The sequence below is a fragment of the Mustela erminea genome, chromosome 5 (assembly GCF_009829155.1).
Source record: "Mustela erminea isolate mMusErm1 chromosome 5, mMusErm1.Pri, whole genome shotgun sequence".
Classification (NCBI taxonomy): domain Eukaryota; kingdom Metazoa; phylum Chordata; class Mammalia; order Carnivora; family Mustelidae; genus Mustela; species Mustela erminea.
Window position 1 is genome coordinate 7,186,794 of NC_045618.1, and position 19,231 is coordinate 7,206,024.

General features: G+C 47.1%; 1 protein-coding gene across 7 annotated transcripts in view; it reads left to right on the forward strand.

Annotated features, from left to right (window-relative positions):
* NTRK3 (neurotrophic receptor tyrosine kinase 3) overlaps positions 1–19,231 on the forward strand; it is a 382,186-nt gene that overhangs the window by 252,995 nt on the left and 109,960 nt on the right. The window contains exons 13-14 of one of the 7 annotated variants that reach the window (XM_032342080.1): positions 16,938–17,072; positions 18,600–19,057. The exons of 5 other annotated variants lie outside the window; for them this stretch is intronic. In XM_032342080.1, coding sequence (XP_032197971.1) covers positions 16,938–17,072; positions 18,600–18,718 — 254 coding nt within the window. In that variant the 3' untranslated portion in view covers positions 18,719–19,057. Of the gene's footprint in view, positions 1–16,937; positions 17,073–18,599; positions 19,058–19,231 lie in introns of those variants that run through there. One more of the 7 variants, XM_032342081.1, reaches the window with a different exon arrangement.

Here is a 19,231-nt window from a genome sequence, read left to right on the forward strand (position 1 = left end):
CCTCATCTGAGTTCAGAATTACACGAGCCTACCCCAGGTCTCGGGGATACGTCATCTTGGAGTAAACTGTCCCAATCTAGTAATATCCTCGGCCATTCATCGGACCCCCACGCACAGGAGCTTTGTGTGACGGAGTCCACTCTCTTCCTCACAGGGAAATAAATCCACGGCTCAGTGCATAGGAAATGATATTGACATGGAAGAAGAGATGACATCCACATGTTATTTACTCAGTGATATCCCGGCTCGTAGAAAAAAGTGTTTGAGGCGGTTTTCACAAATGTAGGCAAGCAGTGAACCAGGATGAATGAAGGGGGAATGACAGTATCTGGAAATAGGGGGAATAAGTGTAAGGACATGAAGGCAAACTAGTGGCAAGTGTAGACTGTTAAGCGTGTGCTGCTAGAGGGAGCTTGCCTATCTGGCTCTAGGCATCCTAGGAGCCAGAGCACAGAGGCAAACATCACAGGCTATAGGCAGCCGTTCAGAGGAAGAATAACTTCTCCAAATGTCGTGGCCTAACAGAAGCTTCTCCCACAGCTCCTCATAAAGAACAGAGTGTGGGATGCAACACTAGACTCACCAGCATCCTGGAAATAGATCCGATGGTGCACCTCTTAGGAGTGTCGGCTAAAAGAGCCTTGGATGCAACTCAGTGGCTTCGTGCCCACACCCACTCCACAAAGTGGGTGGGTGGGTAGGTGGAGGAGAGAAGGCTTTCAGAAGCCCCTGCGGGAACCTTGTCTTACTCCGGCGAGACCCAGGCAATCCCTGCACATGGGTGCCTGTGGGGAAATCCATTGTTGAGGCCTGATGGGCTTGCCACCCCCACCCCCGTCCCACTTTGGCAGTCTGGGGGGTCATCTTCTGCCGCCAGCAGAGCCCTTCCCATCACACCTCCGCCCCAGCCCTGGCTTTTCTTCCCAGGCTTCTTGGAACTCAACCACGTGAGGCAGTAAATCACTGAGGTCCAGAACAAATCTCATTTGGCATTTTTATCTCGACTCTTCTGGGGGCCTTTAATTAGCGTGATTGCTGTGTGGGAGATTGCTCAGATGGAATCCTCGCTACCCTTGGTTGGCGTAATGGTCATTGAAGTTTCCGAGTTTCTGTTCCTGGCCATCTAGGAAAGGCTCTGATTAAAAGCGATTAAAACCCCTTAATAGGGTCTAATAAGGGGTGGTTGGCAGCTCATTGGCGTGGATTTAAAAACGCATCAGAACGCAGACTCACGTAACCCTCAGAAACTTCCTCCTAAGAGCTCTCAGGTCCATGATGTTTGCCACCCCAGTTCCCCCAGCACCGCGACACCCACGGCCACTGCATAGTAATCCTCCACTGGCGTGGCCACTGCCCCACAGCTCACGCAGCCACGGCATCCTCGACACATTGTTCACAGCTAGGACGTTGTCAGCCCTTGTTAATAGTCCGGGGGCTTTGGGGGAGCATCAGAATATGTTACAATTGAGGACAGAACTCTGGTTACCATGAAGCATCCTGAGTCCCCTGGTTTCGGATTCCCCTAGTTGCGTTGAAATCTCCTGCTCCTGTAGAACACTCCATGGCTGCGGTTCTCAACCAGGGTGACTCGTACCCCCAGCGGACATTGGAGAAGGTCCGGAGACAGAGTTGGTTGCCCTGATGGGGTAGAGGACACTGCTGGTATCTAGTGGGAGATGGCTGTCCCCCACAATCAAGAACTATCTGGCCCCCCGATTTAATAGCATCAAGGCTACGAAATCCTACACTGTAACTTTCAAAGCAGATTTCCACAATTACCTTGCTTAAAGCTCAGAATGGCTTGGTGAGGGAAGAGGTGTAAAAGTTTTATCTCCATTTTACAGATCAAAACATGGAAGCTTGGAGAGAGAATAATCCTTCCCTTTCCCTCAGGGCTAGGCCGTCTAGCTGTCATTGTGTTGCCGCTCACACAGATGGTATGGGATGACGTGAGCTTTGGGGTCTCTACACATGTCCAGAAGCAGTACAGGTCTTACCTAGAGGCGTATGGCACATCTCTGGAGAAATTGTGACCCCAGGTGTCTTGTGTATAGGAAAGGTACCCCAATTTCTTACCTTTCCCCAGGATCTCAAGGAACACATAGCCATCAAAAAGTACTGTAAAAACGTAAGACTTGGTCACACTGGAGACTTGGGGAGGAGTAAGGTTATTTCAGTGGGTAAAAACATTATTTGCACAGTCTGATATCAGTTGACACATTCACGTGCTCTGGGGGCCCTGGTGGTTACATAATGTGTGACAGTCTGCTGTGACAATAAGGAGGGGTGCATTTTTGGAATTAAGAACCCATGATCTGCCAAGAAGCATTCGTATAAAAAAAAAAAAATGCATCCCTTAACTATGTGTGCATCTGTCCGGGTGTGTGTTTGCAGGTGGAATACCTTCCAGAGCCGATCAATTTGGTGGGATGATAGACCTGAGAAGGGTCACACGGGATGATAAGAATATAACTATAATCACACTATTATTGCCTGGGGATTTTGAAGGATTTGTAGCATTAAGAGAATGTGAGGGAGTGTTCAAAGCAAATGCCTCCTGACCGTTTCAGTGCCTTGTCTCCCTTCTTAGGGCATGCATGACTGTCATTGCACATTGCCTATGGGTCACATTTGCAGTTAGCCTCCAATCCATGCCGAATTGTGGCCAGGCACTTCCCATGCACACCTGCAACCCCACAGTTATCACCATTCCCATGACCCCCACCAGTCAGTGAACCGTCGGAGCACAGTAGGGGGCTGACGTCCCTTGTGCATGACCGACACCTTGTGGACCACAGAAGTAGAAGTGAAGCTTGGCATGGGCTCATTCTCCTTCACCGTGTTGCCCTCTTAACCATTCACGACAGTTGTGCTTTTTTGCTCCTCAATCAAGAAAAAGACTCTCACCCTCATTTGAAGAAGAGGCAACGGGGCCTCTATGGCATTGAGTGAGTTCACTATGGTCATAGTTAAGAGCACAGAAATCACATCTGCCTCCAGAGGCAGCCAGTGCACTTGGAGGGATTATAAGACACAGGGAAATCCCCAGAGAATTCTCTCTCTCTCTCTCACACACACACACCACACACACATACACACACACGCACACGCGTACACACACACGTTTCTGAGAGAAATTGACCCGACATTAGTCTCTGTTCTGTTACTGATCTTATCAAGCCGAATGCAGCTCTGCTCCGACTGGAGAGCACTGCAGTGCTTGGAGCTGAGAATTACTCCTCATGCTACAGTGCAAGCTTGAAGAGCATCATTTAACGGCAGGCGTCTCGCCCTGGGTCTGGTGAAGGAAAGTCAAGGGCGCATAAGGTTTTTAATTCCTATTCTAAGTGCCGCCACACTTCCTTTAGAGGGCTGCAGGCCTGCTCTCCTGGCTGTGTGTGCTGAACGATCACCAGCCCTCCCACACCTGCTCCTCGCCAGGTGGTCCCAGGTTTGCGCCGGACAGACTAGGCACTGCCCAGACCCCACCTCCTCTCCCACATTGAATCTGACGCTACATTTTCTGTTTTGCCCAAGTTAGCCGTGCATCTCTCTGGCACCCACTCCACGGGCTCTCCTACCATGATCCGGGCCCTAATTTACCACTGTCCAGCCTGTTATGGGTCACCCTTTAACCCAGAGGGCTCCACACTCCGCAGCCCGCAGCCCCAATCTAGGCCGCCACCTGTCTTTGCATGGCGCGAGAGCTAAGAAAGTTTTTTATATTTTTAAATGGCTGGAAAACTATCAAAAGAAGAATCATCTTTCGTAACCATGAAAATGATATGAAATTCAAATTTCAGTGTCCATAAATAAAGTTTATGGGAACACAGCCACACTCATTCATTACCAATCGTCTGTGGCTCTTTTCGCTCGATGGCAGCGTTGAGTAGTTACGACAGAGTTCGGGTGGCCCGTCAGGCTGGAAATATTTACTATCTGGCCCTTGACAGAAAAGGCTTGCTGGCCTCTGCCTGACCCTGCTGACCACCACCCCCTTCTCTCTTACACTCACCCTTCTCTGCTCTCGGGCCATCCCCGCTTTCAGATCCTCTAGGACTCACCCATCACCCCAGCTTTTGAAGTTCTTTCAAGATCTGCCCCAAGTTCATTGTCTCCACTAAGACCATCACTCCCATGGTTCTTTCCACTGGGCATAACTTTCCTTTCCATCTCCTTACACGGAAATCTCTCTCCTCCAAGCCTCACCGAGAAAGCAGCCTGCCCCACAGAGGTTAGATCGCCCACTGGAGTTCACCTCCAGGAACGCTCCCCCGGCACGGCTTTCCTGATGGGAGGTCTTTCTGTTTCAGCCAAGGCCAGGGGGCCCTAACTAGGGTCGAGGTCCCAAAGGTGTGAGCACCCCACGCCCCCGTCACATGGAGTTGGTGAGTGGATCAGGGACTCCCAGCTCCTGAGGATCCTGCTGGGCGTCATTCCTGTGAATTTATAGGAGGTCTGTTCTCCCAAAACTATGTGACATCGTTTTGAAAGCGGGAAACAGAATTTTACATTTGGAAGTTCACGATTAGCATTAAGTGTGGGGCCGTCGTCATGAGCGAATATATCATTTAAGCTAAATCTCTTATCCGCGAACCCAGCCATGCCATATCTGTGGACCCGTCATCGCTCTTCGTTTGTCTGTCCCTCAGTCTTCCGCCATCTGTCATCAGTTCATAGCAGTCCAGTGTTCTCTGTTCCCTTCACTACCGTCACTTGATTGGTGAAGGCCCATTTTGGGGCCCATTGGTGAAGGGCCCATTTTGGGGAGGTTCCTCGCAGGTTGTCCCCGATGACTGTTTTCCCACAGCCCTGCTGAGTTTGTTCCCATTCCCCCCCCCCACCCCCGCTTTAGGTTCCAGCTGAATCATACGCTTCATTTTTCTGGGAAGACATCCCTGTCTTCGTTTGCTGGGGCTTATATAACACAGTGTCAGTAACTGGATAGCTTAGAGCAACATTTCCTATCTCACAGGCCAGAAAACCAAGGCCAGTGGGGTAGCAGGGCCATGCTCCCTCTGAAGGCACCAGGGAGGGATCTGTTCCTGCCTCTTTCCTGGCCATAAGTACTTTGTTGACCCTCTTGGACATTTCTTGTAGACACATCACCCCCCGTCTCTGCCTTCAGGTTCACAAGGTGGTGTGTGTGTGTACATGTGTCTCTATCCAAATTTCCCATTTTTGTCGGGACACAGTCATAATGGCTGAGGGCCTGCCCTCATGGTCTTACCTTAACTTGATCATCTGCAAAGACCCTGTTTCCAGATAAATTCATACACTGAAGTCCTACGGTTGTTTTTGGAAGGGGGGCACATATAAACCACCAACAATCCCCCCCCCAAGCTGCTCCCACTATTTGGAATGCCCGCCCCCCGGCCCCCGTGCCTGGAGACCATGTGTACCACCTCTGCTTTCCCCTCGCACTCCTCCACTGAACCCACCCCCCCACCCCCAGCTCCGGGTGGGTACCTCTTTCTTGACACTCACCAGAATATATCCTATACCCAAGCATTGTTTTAGGAGTCTAGCTGACTGTAAACTACTCCCCCTCCTTTTTTTTTTCCCCTCTCCCCCCCCCTTTTTTTTTGGCTCCTGGAAGATTGATATTCAGGTATCAATACTCAGGAAATACTCAGGATACTCAGGAAAAAAATTATTGCCAGGTGAGCTTAGGCAGGTGTATCCCTCACATTCTTGGCACTGGGTTTTAAGCTTCTCGTCCAGGGCAGTAATGATGCCTTACCCATCCTGGTATTTCCTCTTCCTTTTTCCAGTTCTGAACATAGCTGCCTGCGAGCATAGGCAACCTCTAGAGTGGGCCAGCCATTTGGAGATTTGGAACACAGTGGGAGCAGGGATCTGAGTGTGTATTTGCTGGTATCTGTCACAGTGCCGGTCACTGCAAAATGCTGATGCTTTGTCACCTGTACAACATATATCTGCCACTGTTAGTTTGGGTCTTTAGGGAGATCGCTACACCTCTACTGCCCCAAATGAGTCTTTTTTGTATGTCTGTGTGTATATGCATGCTTTGATTAAAGAAATTATAGAGGGACCCCCCCCCCAAAAAAAAGTTAGGAACTATTGCTCTTTACAGATGTATGGTGGGACCCTTTTCCTCTGTCTTCTTTTCATCTTCTCCTCCCATCGTCTTCAGTATTTCTCATCATCACTAACCATAGGCATTCAGAGCCAGAAATGCAACTTGTAAGTTTATATTATTTAATTGTTAGGGCTATGAATTTAGAATGCACCAGCTCTCTGATCCTATTAGCCAAACCCTGCTCTAAAATAATCTTCTTAAAATTGATACCACCCAGGGATTTGGACTCTGTTGATTACATTTCCCGCTAGACTCCGGCACTTGCCTTTTGCTCCTTGAATCCTAAACATTATGGTCATGACCCTGAGTTGTGTCGGTCCCCTTGGGGTACCAGACAGACTTGAGAACTTTGGTTCTACGAGGGCCACACAGACAGGTCATGGGTAGGAGGCACTGATGCTAAGATAACAATTTTGGTTTCTTTCCTTACCTCACAGAGATATTTTGAGGCTAACATAATCATTATTTAAAGTTTTTGGAAGAGGAAATGCATTTGCAAATGCCAAGATACTATTGTGGAACCTCAAAATAACGTGGCATATTGTTATACAGATTCACGCACATGCACGAGTCATGTCACATGTCACACGCTCCTAAAAAACAAGTTTTCTATTCTCTAAAATTCTGGTCTGTCAGGTGGGAAAAGAGGGAGCGCGGTTGCACATGTGTCCTGCGTGGCTTTCGGCATCGAAGAGGGGTTAAACACAGACTCTGACTCAGGAGGTTTAGAATAGAGCCTGAGATGTTTCATTTCTACCAAGCTCTCAGGTGATGCTGCTGTTGCTGGGCTTTGAGGAGTCTGGGATTAGAGGATGCAGAAGCCACTCTAGCTACAGGTGGAGGAAGAGAGGCGACCGGAAAGAAGGGGAGTAGAAAAGTAGGAAGATGAACAGAGTGGCCCAGTATTATCAATGTCATAGGGGATATGAGGGGGTCAAGGTGTCACATGTGTGAAATGATCGAGGTAAAGAGGAAGGGAGAAAATCTGGTTGTAGAGCAATCGTCAGTGCCCCTCAAGAGAGTTGTTTCTCCAGAGGAAATAGAATATAGATTATCAAAAGTGAAGCATGAATGATCTGCGAGATAGTGGGTGTTTACAGTTGGAATCAAATTTTGTAAAATGTTGGTGCCCAAAGGAACTAAGGCTATGGAATGATAGCAAATGGTGTGGTAGAGTGGAGAGCATCACTCCACCATTTAGCTTGTAAGTCTGGGAGTCTGTGTCTGGGTTTGATACATGTGCACCATACCAAATGACAGAGGTGAGACCATATATAGATTTCTGCAGAAAGAGGACTAGAACAGGAGAGGGGAAAGATGCTAGAGATGGGATATAATTGAAGAGGGAAGTTGGAGATAGGATTGAGGACATCAGTTAAATGGTTAGTTTTGGAAACAAGGAAAATATGTATTTTCTCTTTTGTAGAAAGAAAGAAAAATAAATGGGCTCTGGTTAAGACAGTTGCTTTCATAATGAGTTCATGCTTTAGCGCACCTCCATTGCTCCAAACATAAAATAACGACAGAAAAACATAAACAGACCTAGCTAGCCTCTCTGCCAACTCCGCCCACCAACAAGATAAAGAACTTGGTGGACGAGAGATAGTTCAGAAATAAAAGATGACAAGCAGAGCTACAGACCATTCTCATGCTGGGCTTCAAGTCTGGATGCAGAAAGTAGTAGCGATGGGACTTTAGCTCTGGAGGCATCTGCAGAACTACATGTCCTCCCAGTTGTTTGGAGACTAGACTCACTGCTTGAAGTTGTCGGCTGGGGACAAACTTTCACACTGATAAAAAGAGTCTGCAAAAATTAATGTTGTCTTTCCCTATCTGGGAATACAGAAAATAGGACTCTCTGAGCCTAAAGAAGTCAGGGAGATAGGAAAAGGATACAGTCTTTTAGATGATGAACTAAATTAGGTCACCCAAATAGATGAAGATTTTCTGCTGTATCCCTAATACTACTGTATAGGGGTCCCAAGCCATTGCCATAAGATTAGTTCAAAATTGATGTCAGTAAGTGCCCAAGTGGAGGCAATGGTGATAACAACAATGACATTAAACAATGAGTGGAAAAGGAAAAGGGAAAATAAAAAAAAATTTCCTACTCAGAATGAACTACAATTGAAAAGCATTAGATACATGGGGGAAAAAAATCTAATGATAAAGATATTTGTTATCGTGACTTTTATTCAACACTATTCTGGTGACCTTAGCCAATGCAATAAGATAAGAAAAGAAATGTAAGAATTGGAAAGACGGGCTTCTGGGTGGCTCAGTGGGTTAAGCCTCTGCTTTCGGCTCAGGTCATGATCCCAGGGCCCTGGGATCGAGCCCTGAGTTGGGCTCTCCGCTTGGCAGGGAGCCTGCTTCCCCCCCCACCACCTACCTCTCTGCCTACTTGTGATCTCTGTCTGTCAAAAAAAAAAAAAAAAAAGAATTGGAAAGACAGATAGATGACTGCCCTAATCATGAATGATGTGATCACCCTACAGAGAGCCTTAAAGAATTATAGAACTAACTAGAGAGTTCAGCAAAATTCTGAACACACGATCAATAAACAAAAGTCAATATAGTCTTTAAACACCATTAGAAAATTTAACTGAAAACAAATCACATTTACAATACCAAAAATGGAATAGAACTTTAAAAATGAGGCTCTTAAGAAAAAAAGTATATACCTTATAAAAATATTCAAGATTTCATGTAAAAATGCAAAACATTATTAATAATATAAAAGAAAAATAATAAATGGAGCATGTATCTTCTTCATGAATAAGAAGAACTAAAATAATAAAGTTGTTGATTATCCCCCAACTCTGTAAATTAAATACAATCTTAAAAATCCCAGGAAGGTGTTTGAAGGCACCTGCTTGATAAGCTTATTCTATAATTAATGTGGAAGAATGAGAGACAAAGAGTTGCTAAAGTATTTTTCTTAAAAAAGAAGATCAGGATTGAGGAGATTCATTGTAGTAGACAAAAGGACTTGATAAAGATGTAATAATTAAGACAGGAAAGACAAAGAGGCCGAAGTATAACAGTATTTTTAAAAACTCAGAAAACATACATGTGTATGTATGTTGATATATAAATCTAGATAGACTTATGGGTATGTGTGTGTTTTTGATATGTCATTGCAAGTCAGTATGAAAGAGAAGAATGATTCTGTACAGCCACATGAGAACAAGTAAGGCTATAGTATTACCTCATACCAGTCACAAAATAAATTAGAAATCTGGGTGAACTTTAAAAGTAGAACTGTTTGTTTTAAAATAATTTTACAGGGGTGTCTGGGTGGCTCAGTCATGGGCTGTCTGCCTTTGGCTCAGGTCATGATCCCAGGTCCTGGGATCAAGCCCTGCATTGGGCTCCCTGCTCAGCAGGAAGCCTTCTTCTCCCTCTCCCACTCCCTCTGCTTGTATTCCCTCTCTCACTCTTTTTCTCTCTATCAAATAAATAATGTGTTTTAAAAAATAAAATAGAATAGTTTTACATATACAAAGAATTGTAATGATAGTACAAAGAATTCCCTTATACCCCTCACCCAGCTTCCCCATTGTAATCATCCTATATTGCCGTGGTACATTTGTTACAACTAAGAAACCAACATTAGCACATTCCTATCAACTAAGCTCACTACTTTATTTGGACTCATTGGTTTTCCCCCCAAATGCCCTTTTTCTCTTCCAGGACACCACATTACATTGTTATCATGTTTTCTTTGCCTCCTTTGGCCTATGACAGTTTCTTAGACTTCCCTTGTCCTTGATTACCATCACAGCTTTGAGCAGCACTGGTCAGAGGCTATGCAGAATGTCTTCTGATTTAGGATTGTCCATTTGGGTCATGGAGAGACGGGTCTCATTCTCATCACATCACATCCAAAGTATGTGCTTATCACATGGCATCACTGATGATACTCACCTTGACCACCTGGCTGAGGTCGGGTTTGTTAGGATTCTCCACTGTAAAGTCACATTTCCCCTCTGCCATTCTCTTTGTAAGTTTCCTAATAAGCAAAGCACATACTAACAGTGGGGAGTGAAGCTCTACCTCCTTCAGTGAGGGGTCTCTACATCAATTATTTGCAATTCTTCCCTAGGGTCGATTGTTAAATGTAGTTCTTTTAAAGGAGAATATCGTTTGACTTTGAGGAGGGAAAATCTTCTTGAGATATAGATTATGAATATCCTAAATGGAGAGATTAATGCATGTGACCACATTAATTTAAAAACAAATCTATATGAGATGCCATATACTAAGTTAAAAGACAAACCATGGACTAGAAGAGCGAAATTTCAACCCATGTATCCAGCAAAGAATTCTCATCTAGAAAAAATGAACTCATACAAATCCAAAAGAACAGCAACAACCTATTGCATATAGATGTATACATTACATATATTTCTATGCACATATATGTACATATGTACATACATACATATGTGTATATGTACATGCCTATATATGTATACATACATATGATACAGTGAGGAAAGGATATGAACAGACAATTCACAGAGCAGGAGGCTCCAACAGAGATGGGGCACAACCTCAGTAGATCAGGGAAATGTACCTTAAAAATGCAAGGAGATAACATCTGCCACACATCAAATAATATCAGATATGGGGATACAGAGCAAGAAGTTCACCCATTTAGTGATTCTAGAAATACAAGGTAGTACCATCACCTTGGGGAAACATTTAAGAACACATTGAAAGATTTATATGCACTAAATTATAAGGATATCCTCTAAAGCCATTCTTCTCAAACATTTTTTGCACACAGATTGCCTGAAGAGCTTGTTAAAATGCAGATGTTGATTCAGTGGGTTCTGAAATTTTCCATTTTCTTACCAAACTCCCAGCTGCTGCTGCTGCTGCTGGTCTGCATGCCCACACTTTGAGTAACAAACCTCTAGGGTAAAAGTCAGCCAGTGATGGCCTATGGGCCAACAGCCAAATGTGACTCCCATCTGTTTTTGTAAATAAAGTTTTATTGGAACACGGTCATTTGTTTATGTGTTGTCTACGGCTGCTTTCAGACTACAATGGCAGAAGTTAGTAGTAGCAACAGAGATTTGATGATTTGTACAAAGCCTAAAATATTCATTGTCTGTCCCTTCTTAGGAAATTTGCCAACTGCTGCCCTAGAGAAAGTCTTCCACATGCACATAAAGAGACTTATGTAATATTTATGGCAACTTTTTTTTAATATTGACAAGATGGAAACAAATGGAACAGATAAATAATTTGCAGTATACTCACATGGTGGATTACATCAGTTAAAATTAATGAATGAGAGCTGTGGGGGTCAACAAGGATACATCTAGAAAACATCCTTTGTTTAGGCAAAACAATATTATAATTTGTTTCTCATTATATTCCATCTAGCAAAATTATTCAGAGATGCTTAGAAATAATAATCCTCTATTTCAGGGAAGTGTTCAACTCTGGTTTGGGATAAAAACAGGAACAGTATCATACGCAGACTCATTTGGATTCTCAGCTGTAGCTATGATGTATTATTTCTCCCAAAATTTGGGAAGAAGATATGAGAATATTGTAAGTTGTTAATACTGGGTGATGGGCATATGGTTTTGCTATTCCCTAGACTTTTCAGGTATGTTCAGATATTTCAAACTTTCGAAAAGAATAAAAAGAATCAAGAATGGGAAAAATATGCCGAGTATAAAGACAGGGATTTTGAAGTTCAAGTCGTGGGTGAGGGGATGAAGATATTTAGTACCTGAGGCTGCCTCTCCTCTCAGTGAAACAAGAGGAGATGTTCCGGTGTCACAGCCCGTCCTTTGTGTAATTAATTTTGAGAATGGTGAACATGTGACTAATTTTACTCCATGGCTTATCGAATATTTTGATTTTAAGAGGTCATTTTTTTTTTTTAAAGATTTTATTTATTTATTTGACAGAGAGAAATCACAAGTAGATGGAGAGGCAGGCAGAGAGAGAGAGAGAGGGAAGCAGGCTCCCCGCTGAGCAGAGAGCCCGATGCGGGACTCGATCCCAGGACCCTGAGATCATGACCTGAGCCGAAGGCAGCAGCTTAACCCACTGAGCCACCCAGGCGCCCCTTAAGAGGTCATTTTATCCGCATCCTAGAGTGGAAGAAATTTCCCTTTCTCTGGGACCAACATTTCACTCCTTTCAGCCAAGATTCCCTTGTTGTTGGGACAATCTTTGTGATGCCAAGGGAGGAGCCCTGGGCATATCCTCTTACATCTGATGTAAGCCTTGACATGCCCATCAGCAAAGAGTTGTAGGAGCCTTCCAGATTCCTTCAGGGACCAGCCTCTGGCCGTTGTCTGAGGATCTCAGGGTTCTGTGCCCCTTTGTGTCACCCAGGTGTGGAGGCCCTCCCTCTGTGACTTCCTGAGGATATAACTCCATGAGCCAAATCACATTTAGGGTGCATTCTGCCTCAGCCCCCTCCCTCAGCTGAAACCAGGCTTGGCACATGGACCAGGGCTGTCCCATTATTTATTTTATAAGTTGCATTAAGTCAACTTTATAAGAAGAGGTACTGCATACTGAGGTTGCGGAACCAGTTCCCCACTCCTAGCCAGGAAGCCTACAGGAGGGACATTTCAGTCCCAAGAACATTTTTGTATCCTTTGTGGGGATAATTGGGTCAAGTCATGGCCCATGGAATACAACGACTGTGTGAAGAGCCCTGCTAGGTAGCACTGGACAGCCTTTGGTCAGGTGCCTTATACACGTAAGCACCATGGAACACACAGCCGGCTGATGATACAGTGTCCCTTCGTCCCCCAACAGCAGTGTCGTAAATGGTCTTCAGCACGTCCCTTCATTGGGACTTTTGTTTCAAAGCACGATACCCTCTTACCCATGCAATTCAGTTCCTGGATGATTTCTGCTCTCCGAGATAAGTTTGTCCCTTGGATATAGGTCTTAGGCCCCTTCTTTATCACTGTTCACCATGACCAGAGGGAGCATGGGTTTGGTCATGACAGGGGCAGTCAGCAAGGCTTGCTGAGATGGCATTCCCTGGTCTCTCATGCACAGCCCATAACCTCATGCTGGCTTCGTGTTTATTGCCAAGTTTGAAGGTCCAGTGCTAAGGCAAACCATGCAGGTGCCGGAAGTAAGTGGAGGGGTCAGATAGAGGTAGTAGGGAGCGGTGGAGTGTACGGCAAAGTGGAGAACACATGCCTGGCTAAGCTGAGTGGCCTCCACATTGGTCTAGCTGATCTGTACTGTGCAGAAATAGCTGGCCCAGCATTGCCAGAACTTTTGGATTTTCAAGGGAAGCTACAAATACAGAAATTTTAAATGTGAAATCTCCCAAGCTTTTAAATGTTGGCAACTAAGTAAAAAATTTTAAAAAGAAATTGTGCTGAAAAAAGACACCTCCTAGAGCCACATATGGCCTCTAGGTTAGGTTTGCAACCTCAGAATAAAAGAAGAGCTATGAAAATTTTAAGCAACTTGTAAGAGAATTTTAAGCAAGCTAGGTCATGGCCAGCAAGGCTAGGCATTTTAATGTCACCCACCTGGGTCATTGCCACTAGCCTTCTACTGAATCTAATGGCAGGAGAAGAAGGGACTTAGATAGGTAACAATGCAGGAGACAAAGGTACAGAACAAAGTCCTCATAGTCCTATCCCAGGGACTGCTACGCCTCCTTGGTGACCTTCTTTCCATGACCTTGGAGAGGCCACCACACAAGAAGAAAATGAAGCTAGAGATACCTGTCTGTGAGGAAGCTTCTCTTTCCCATAATATACTCTTTCCTGAGTATAGTATATTTTACAGAGTGACTGGAGGGGAGGGTGCTGGGGAGAGAGCTCTTCCTGGCGCCATGCTGGGTGTCCCAAGGGGCGTTCTCAGATAGTCCACACTCTTCCTATGGGAGTGACTGTGTTCTGGATAATTGTTCTTCTCTCTAAACTCATTCACGTCTCTCTTTCACTGGGTTTACTTTTCATCCTTCCTAAGCTGAACTCCCAAAAGTACCACCAAAATGAAGGAGTCAGTGTGCAGGTAGAGTTTGGGTTGCCTTATTTGGAAGGCCCCAATGCAGGCAACCGGTTACTATAAGAGTGGGGGTGTGTGGCAGGGCCGAGAATGAAGCAGGAAAGGTGAGACCAGGCACCTGCTGGTGGTGGATGGGGGCATGGGAATGTGCCTCTCTCTGGCTAGGGAGGCTGTTAGTGAGGATAGAACACTCCAGCTCTCCACCCAGGCCTTGCAGAGGGAGCCACATATAAAGCCCGATCCCCACCACTTCTGCCTTGACTTCTGTGTCAGCCTCTTTCCCCTGGATATAGATTGATTTTGAAAATATGATTGATGGATTGGATATGGATTGATATGAAAATATGGATTTTCAACAAATGGAAGCCATGTTGCAAAGAAGTTCATGATAAGGACTTTGGGGTCAGAGTTTGGTTTAATACCCGACTCTGTCACAAAGTGAACTTGGTTGGTTGGTTGGTTGGTTTTTAAAAATACATTATTACATCTTCATTTTGCTGTATTTAAAATGGAGTTAATAATAGCAGCCCTTTAAAGATATCGGGGGATGCTGGATTAGCTGTCGGCCATGCCTGGCACTGCCGTTACCTTACATAGGTCTTTGGGCTCCGGGGGCTCAACGATGCATCTGATGATAGGATTGTTACAGCGGGATGTTGGTTGGGGGCTGCCTTCTTCAGTCCATGCCTTCCTGCAGCGTAGTTCAGAACATCCCGCCTCTTTTCACCCCTTGGGAAAAATTGGGGAGGCTGTGGATAGAATGCCCCCTGGCTGGGCTGGGGTGCAGACTGGGCTCCTCACCATCATGTCTGTCCCATTGCCCCCTCCTGCGCTCACTTCCTGGACAAGGATCTGAATTGCCCCATGTCTCCGGGTCCCTGCAAAGGCCCCCCTGACCTCAGCGCCAGGACTCCTGTGCATTTTAACCCACTCTTGAGTCTAAAGTGCTCTTCTCACAGCCGACACCATATAAGTGCTAAGCACCAGTGTGATGTAGCAACTCGAAGATGACAAACGAATACATTTGAAGAGGCAATTTTGGAAAATAATCCAGTAGAGCACTGTTCGGTATCAGACCTTTTATCAGGGCCATGACCCAAACCACTCTATGGAGTTAGGTAATAAAATGATCATGTCAGATAGCAAAAGGAAGAAGCAGAGACAGAAATGGAGGCCTTGAGAACCCCAAGCCGCATTAAGGAGTGCAGAGGCAGAAGAGGCTGGGGAGCTCTTGCTGGTGGATGCTGGAAAGCTGGGGGCGCTGGGTTCCTGAGGCCAGCACGTGGCAGTAGGGACGCGTGAGACTCCAGAGACAGGTGGATGGTTGGGGTCTGCGAGCTGTCAGGAAAACGGACAGGTTTGAAGCTCTTGCCCCATTTTGTGTTGCACGGCCTTCGGAGCTGGCCCTCCTCTGCTGCAGTGACTCTTGAAGGCCTTGCTTTTGAAGAGTTAACCTGCTTTTGGCCCAGCGGGATCGGTTCCAGTACTTTCCTCTGGTACTGTGGATGCTCAGGGCCCCTTCCCCCACTGCCTGCCTTCCCGGCTCCCCTCCCCTCCCTAAGCGATCTCTGAGTCTCTGGCTTGCTGCTCAGGAAATGATACCTAGACGGTCCCCAAAGACCACAGTCTATTCCGAGTCACGGAGGACCTACAGCAAGCTCTGTGCTGCCTGGCTTTGGGGAGAGCTGTCACCAGATGGAGGAAAAGGTTCAACATGGAGGTCCGGGGGCACAGTGGGGTAGGCCAGGCCTTCTCTGGAGGTGGGTTGGTCCCTCCTCAGCCTTCCTTCCACCCACCTGGGCCTTTCCTGGTCAATGTCCATGGTGGTCCTGGTCTCTGCTGCCCTCCCCCAAGTGGACGCCGGTTCCTTCCTGCTCCAGGGTTGTTCTGAGCACGAGGGGGAGGAATGGAGGACCTTGGAGCGGTGCCTCCTATGCTATCAGGATTCAGCACTTAGAATCTTGGAAAGTCTCCACCTGGGAAAGAGTTCCAGAGAAAACAAACTTCAGATCCCGGCTAATATGGGAAAAGGCTCATGTTCACGGAGGCAGCTTCAGGGACCTTGGCAGAGGCTTAGGCGGGCTTGGCCCCTGCCTTTAATGGATCCGACATGGACCCTTCCATGGCCCATGATACTGTGAGGCCTCCAAAGGAGATTTCACCATCAGGCTAGAACGCGCTGCCTTTCAGAGGAGCTGTAGGCCCTGGGTCTAGTGATCCAACAACGTCTGTTGTTCCAACTGTTTATGCCCTAATTAAGGCAAGAAAGATTTTAAGGCACCAAACTCATCAACCCCCGCCCTGTCTCCTCCTCACTGGCCCTTATCAAACTGTTTTCCTCTTGGAGATGAGCTGAATTTTTTTATGGGAGAGAGAAGGGGCCAGAAAGAGGGTCTTGGGACCGGCAGGGTCATCATCCAAGTGATAAGAATCATCCTTCTGGTCCTGAGAATGGCGTCCAGAATAGCAGCGTTGGGCACACGTTCAGGGTGCTCCAGGCCAAGAGGGGGGTTGGGGGCAAGCATGTCAGGGAAAGGGTTGGACAGAGTTCACAGTGATGGCAGATCTTCCCCAACTCCCCAGTTACAGTTCTTGAAGGCTACTGTGTGATGCTCAGAGGACAGTGTTATCTAGATTTTACGCATAAAATAAAGCAAGTGCCCCTACAGGTAGAGTAGTGTGGGCTACAGGAGCAGGGACACCTGGGCTTCCGTTTCGGGCACTGTGCCCACGAAAACTACTTCCCCGTGTTTTTGCACCTGGGGCTCAATACTGACCATTAATTCCCCCCCATGTCTGCCTCTTCTGCCAGGGGTCTTTTCAAACATAGACAATCATGGGATATTAAACTTGAAGGACAATAGAGATCATCTAGTCTCATCAACTCACTATATATATGAGGAACCTGAGGTCCAGAGTGGGGAAGTGTCTTACCCAAGGTCACATGGTGAGTTACCTCCTTTGACGTTTTTGTATGCAGGACAGCCCATCCCCCAACCAATTTTGATTCTTAAGGTTTTTAAGACCTCATGGAGCCTCCGTATGTCCCCAAGCACTGGGGGATGACTAGGTGCCCCCCCTGTGATTGCTTCTAAAGCCCCTTAGGTCAGGGAAGCTATGTCATAGGGCCAAGGTGAGGGGTGTGGGAGAAGCAAGAGAGGGACCGTGGCCCAGATGGGAACAGTGGCATCACGCACCTCCTGGGCAGGCTGCCCAGACCAGCGGCCTGCCTTCCCTCCACCACAGACCCAAGGCAGCCCTCATCCCGGGTTAGCACTGCTTCTCATCCTGAAGCCGAAACCTCTCTCTAAATGTGATGTCAGAGACAAGGAAGCTTCCCTGTCCTCACAGACCTCACCCCGCTCCCTGCAGATGGAGGCCTCCCGATGCCCACGTGACTCAGCTGTGTCTTGATCTGGGAAGGAGGAGGCGAGAGTCTCAGTACAACCAGCTAGGTCCCTTCCCATCATGTCCCCAACATCCAGCTGCCCACGTGCCCTTCAGATGCCTGCACATAGCTCTCCTGAAGGGATAGGCTTGCTCCCGTCTTGTCTGCACGCACGCGCGCACACGCAAACACACACACACACACACACACATACACGCTGCACAGACATTATTTTACAGACATTTTTAAAATCCGGGGGTGAGACACCTCTGTCTGGAGATTCGATCAGGAACACCCGCATCTCTGGACATGCTGGCCATCCCAGTTCAGTCCACGGTAGTATGGCTGGACGGAAGCCGGGCTGCCATGCACGTGGCTACCAATTTATTGCTCCAGACCATTTCCGTCCCTTGTTAGACTTGGCATTAGGATACAGCCAGAAGGGCAGCTGTGATTTCCTAAACTGTCCACTGAGCTGGTGAATGGAACCAAAAGCCAACAAGAGAGAGCTGGCAGGCTTGGAAGAATAGCGCTCCGGCCCCCGGGGTGTGGTCAGGCTAGCCTGTAGGATTCTGGCTCCCGGAATTCGCAGTGGCCCTCTCCACTCTCCCTTAACAACGCAGGTTCCGAGAATGCACCCCTCTCACCCTCTGCCCCGCCAGTGACCGCAGGGGTCATGCCCCTTCCCCATCTGCCTATCCGCTCGTCAGGGGCTCCCCCCAGCTAGATGAGGCCATTCCCGCTCTCCTGTGACAAGCTGCGGCCAAGCCCCCGAATAGTTTGCTCACTTCCTTTCCCCGGTTCAGTGGCGGCTGCAGCAAAATGGTGTTTCCAGTGTCTCTGCCCGTGCTTGGTTTTAAGTGAATCCCCCCCGCCCCGGCCTTCCCTTCAGCCCACAATTCATTTGGCCGTTTCCAATATAGATCTGTACCCGAATCTCCTGCCCTCCTCCCCGCCCCCCCTCCCTTCAAGCTCCCTCTCTGTCTCCCCCTCCTAGTTTTGATCTTCTTTGGGGGAGGGGATTTTGGTTTTTGCTTTATTTTGCTTTTTTCTGTTTTTCTGTTTTTTTGTTTTTGTTTTTTATAGGTTTCAGAGAAATTATGTTGAATCCAATAAGCCTTCCCGGACATTCCAAGCCTCTTAACCATGGCCTCTATGTTGAGGATGTCAGTGTTTATTTCAGCAAAGGACGTCATGGCTTTTAAAAACTCCTTTTAAGCCTCCCTGTTTTGATGTCACCTGGGTGGGCCAGGCCCTCTGAGAGGTGGGAAGCTCTAGGCGCTGTTCTCTTTGGATCCGGGGAACTAAGTAGAAACTGCATGAGCCACCGGTGCCCCTGCGTCCCTTTCAAGCCACCGAGACAGGGGTCGTCCCCCGTCCGCCACTGGCAGGGCTGCCCTGTCCCTCAGTCATCACTGTGCTCCTTTCTCCCCTGGCCTCCAAGGCAGCTCCTGCCGCCATCCTTAGAGCCAATAAAGAGAGTTAAAAACCTGTGCACCAAGAACCATCTTTAAGAAAAACAAAAAAACAAAAAACAAAACACACACACACACACACTAGCCATTCTCTTGCTTTACCAAAACCACCCAACCACCACGAGAAAGCCTGACGAAGCCCAGCCGTGCTCCGGCCTCACTCGCCCTGCTTGGAAGCGTGGGGTCTCCCCGGCTCCCCTGGGATCCCAGGCCGTCCTCTTAGTGACCTCGTCGCCCTGCAGC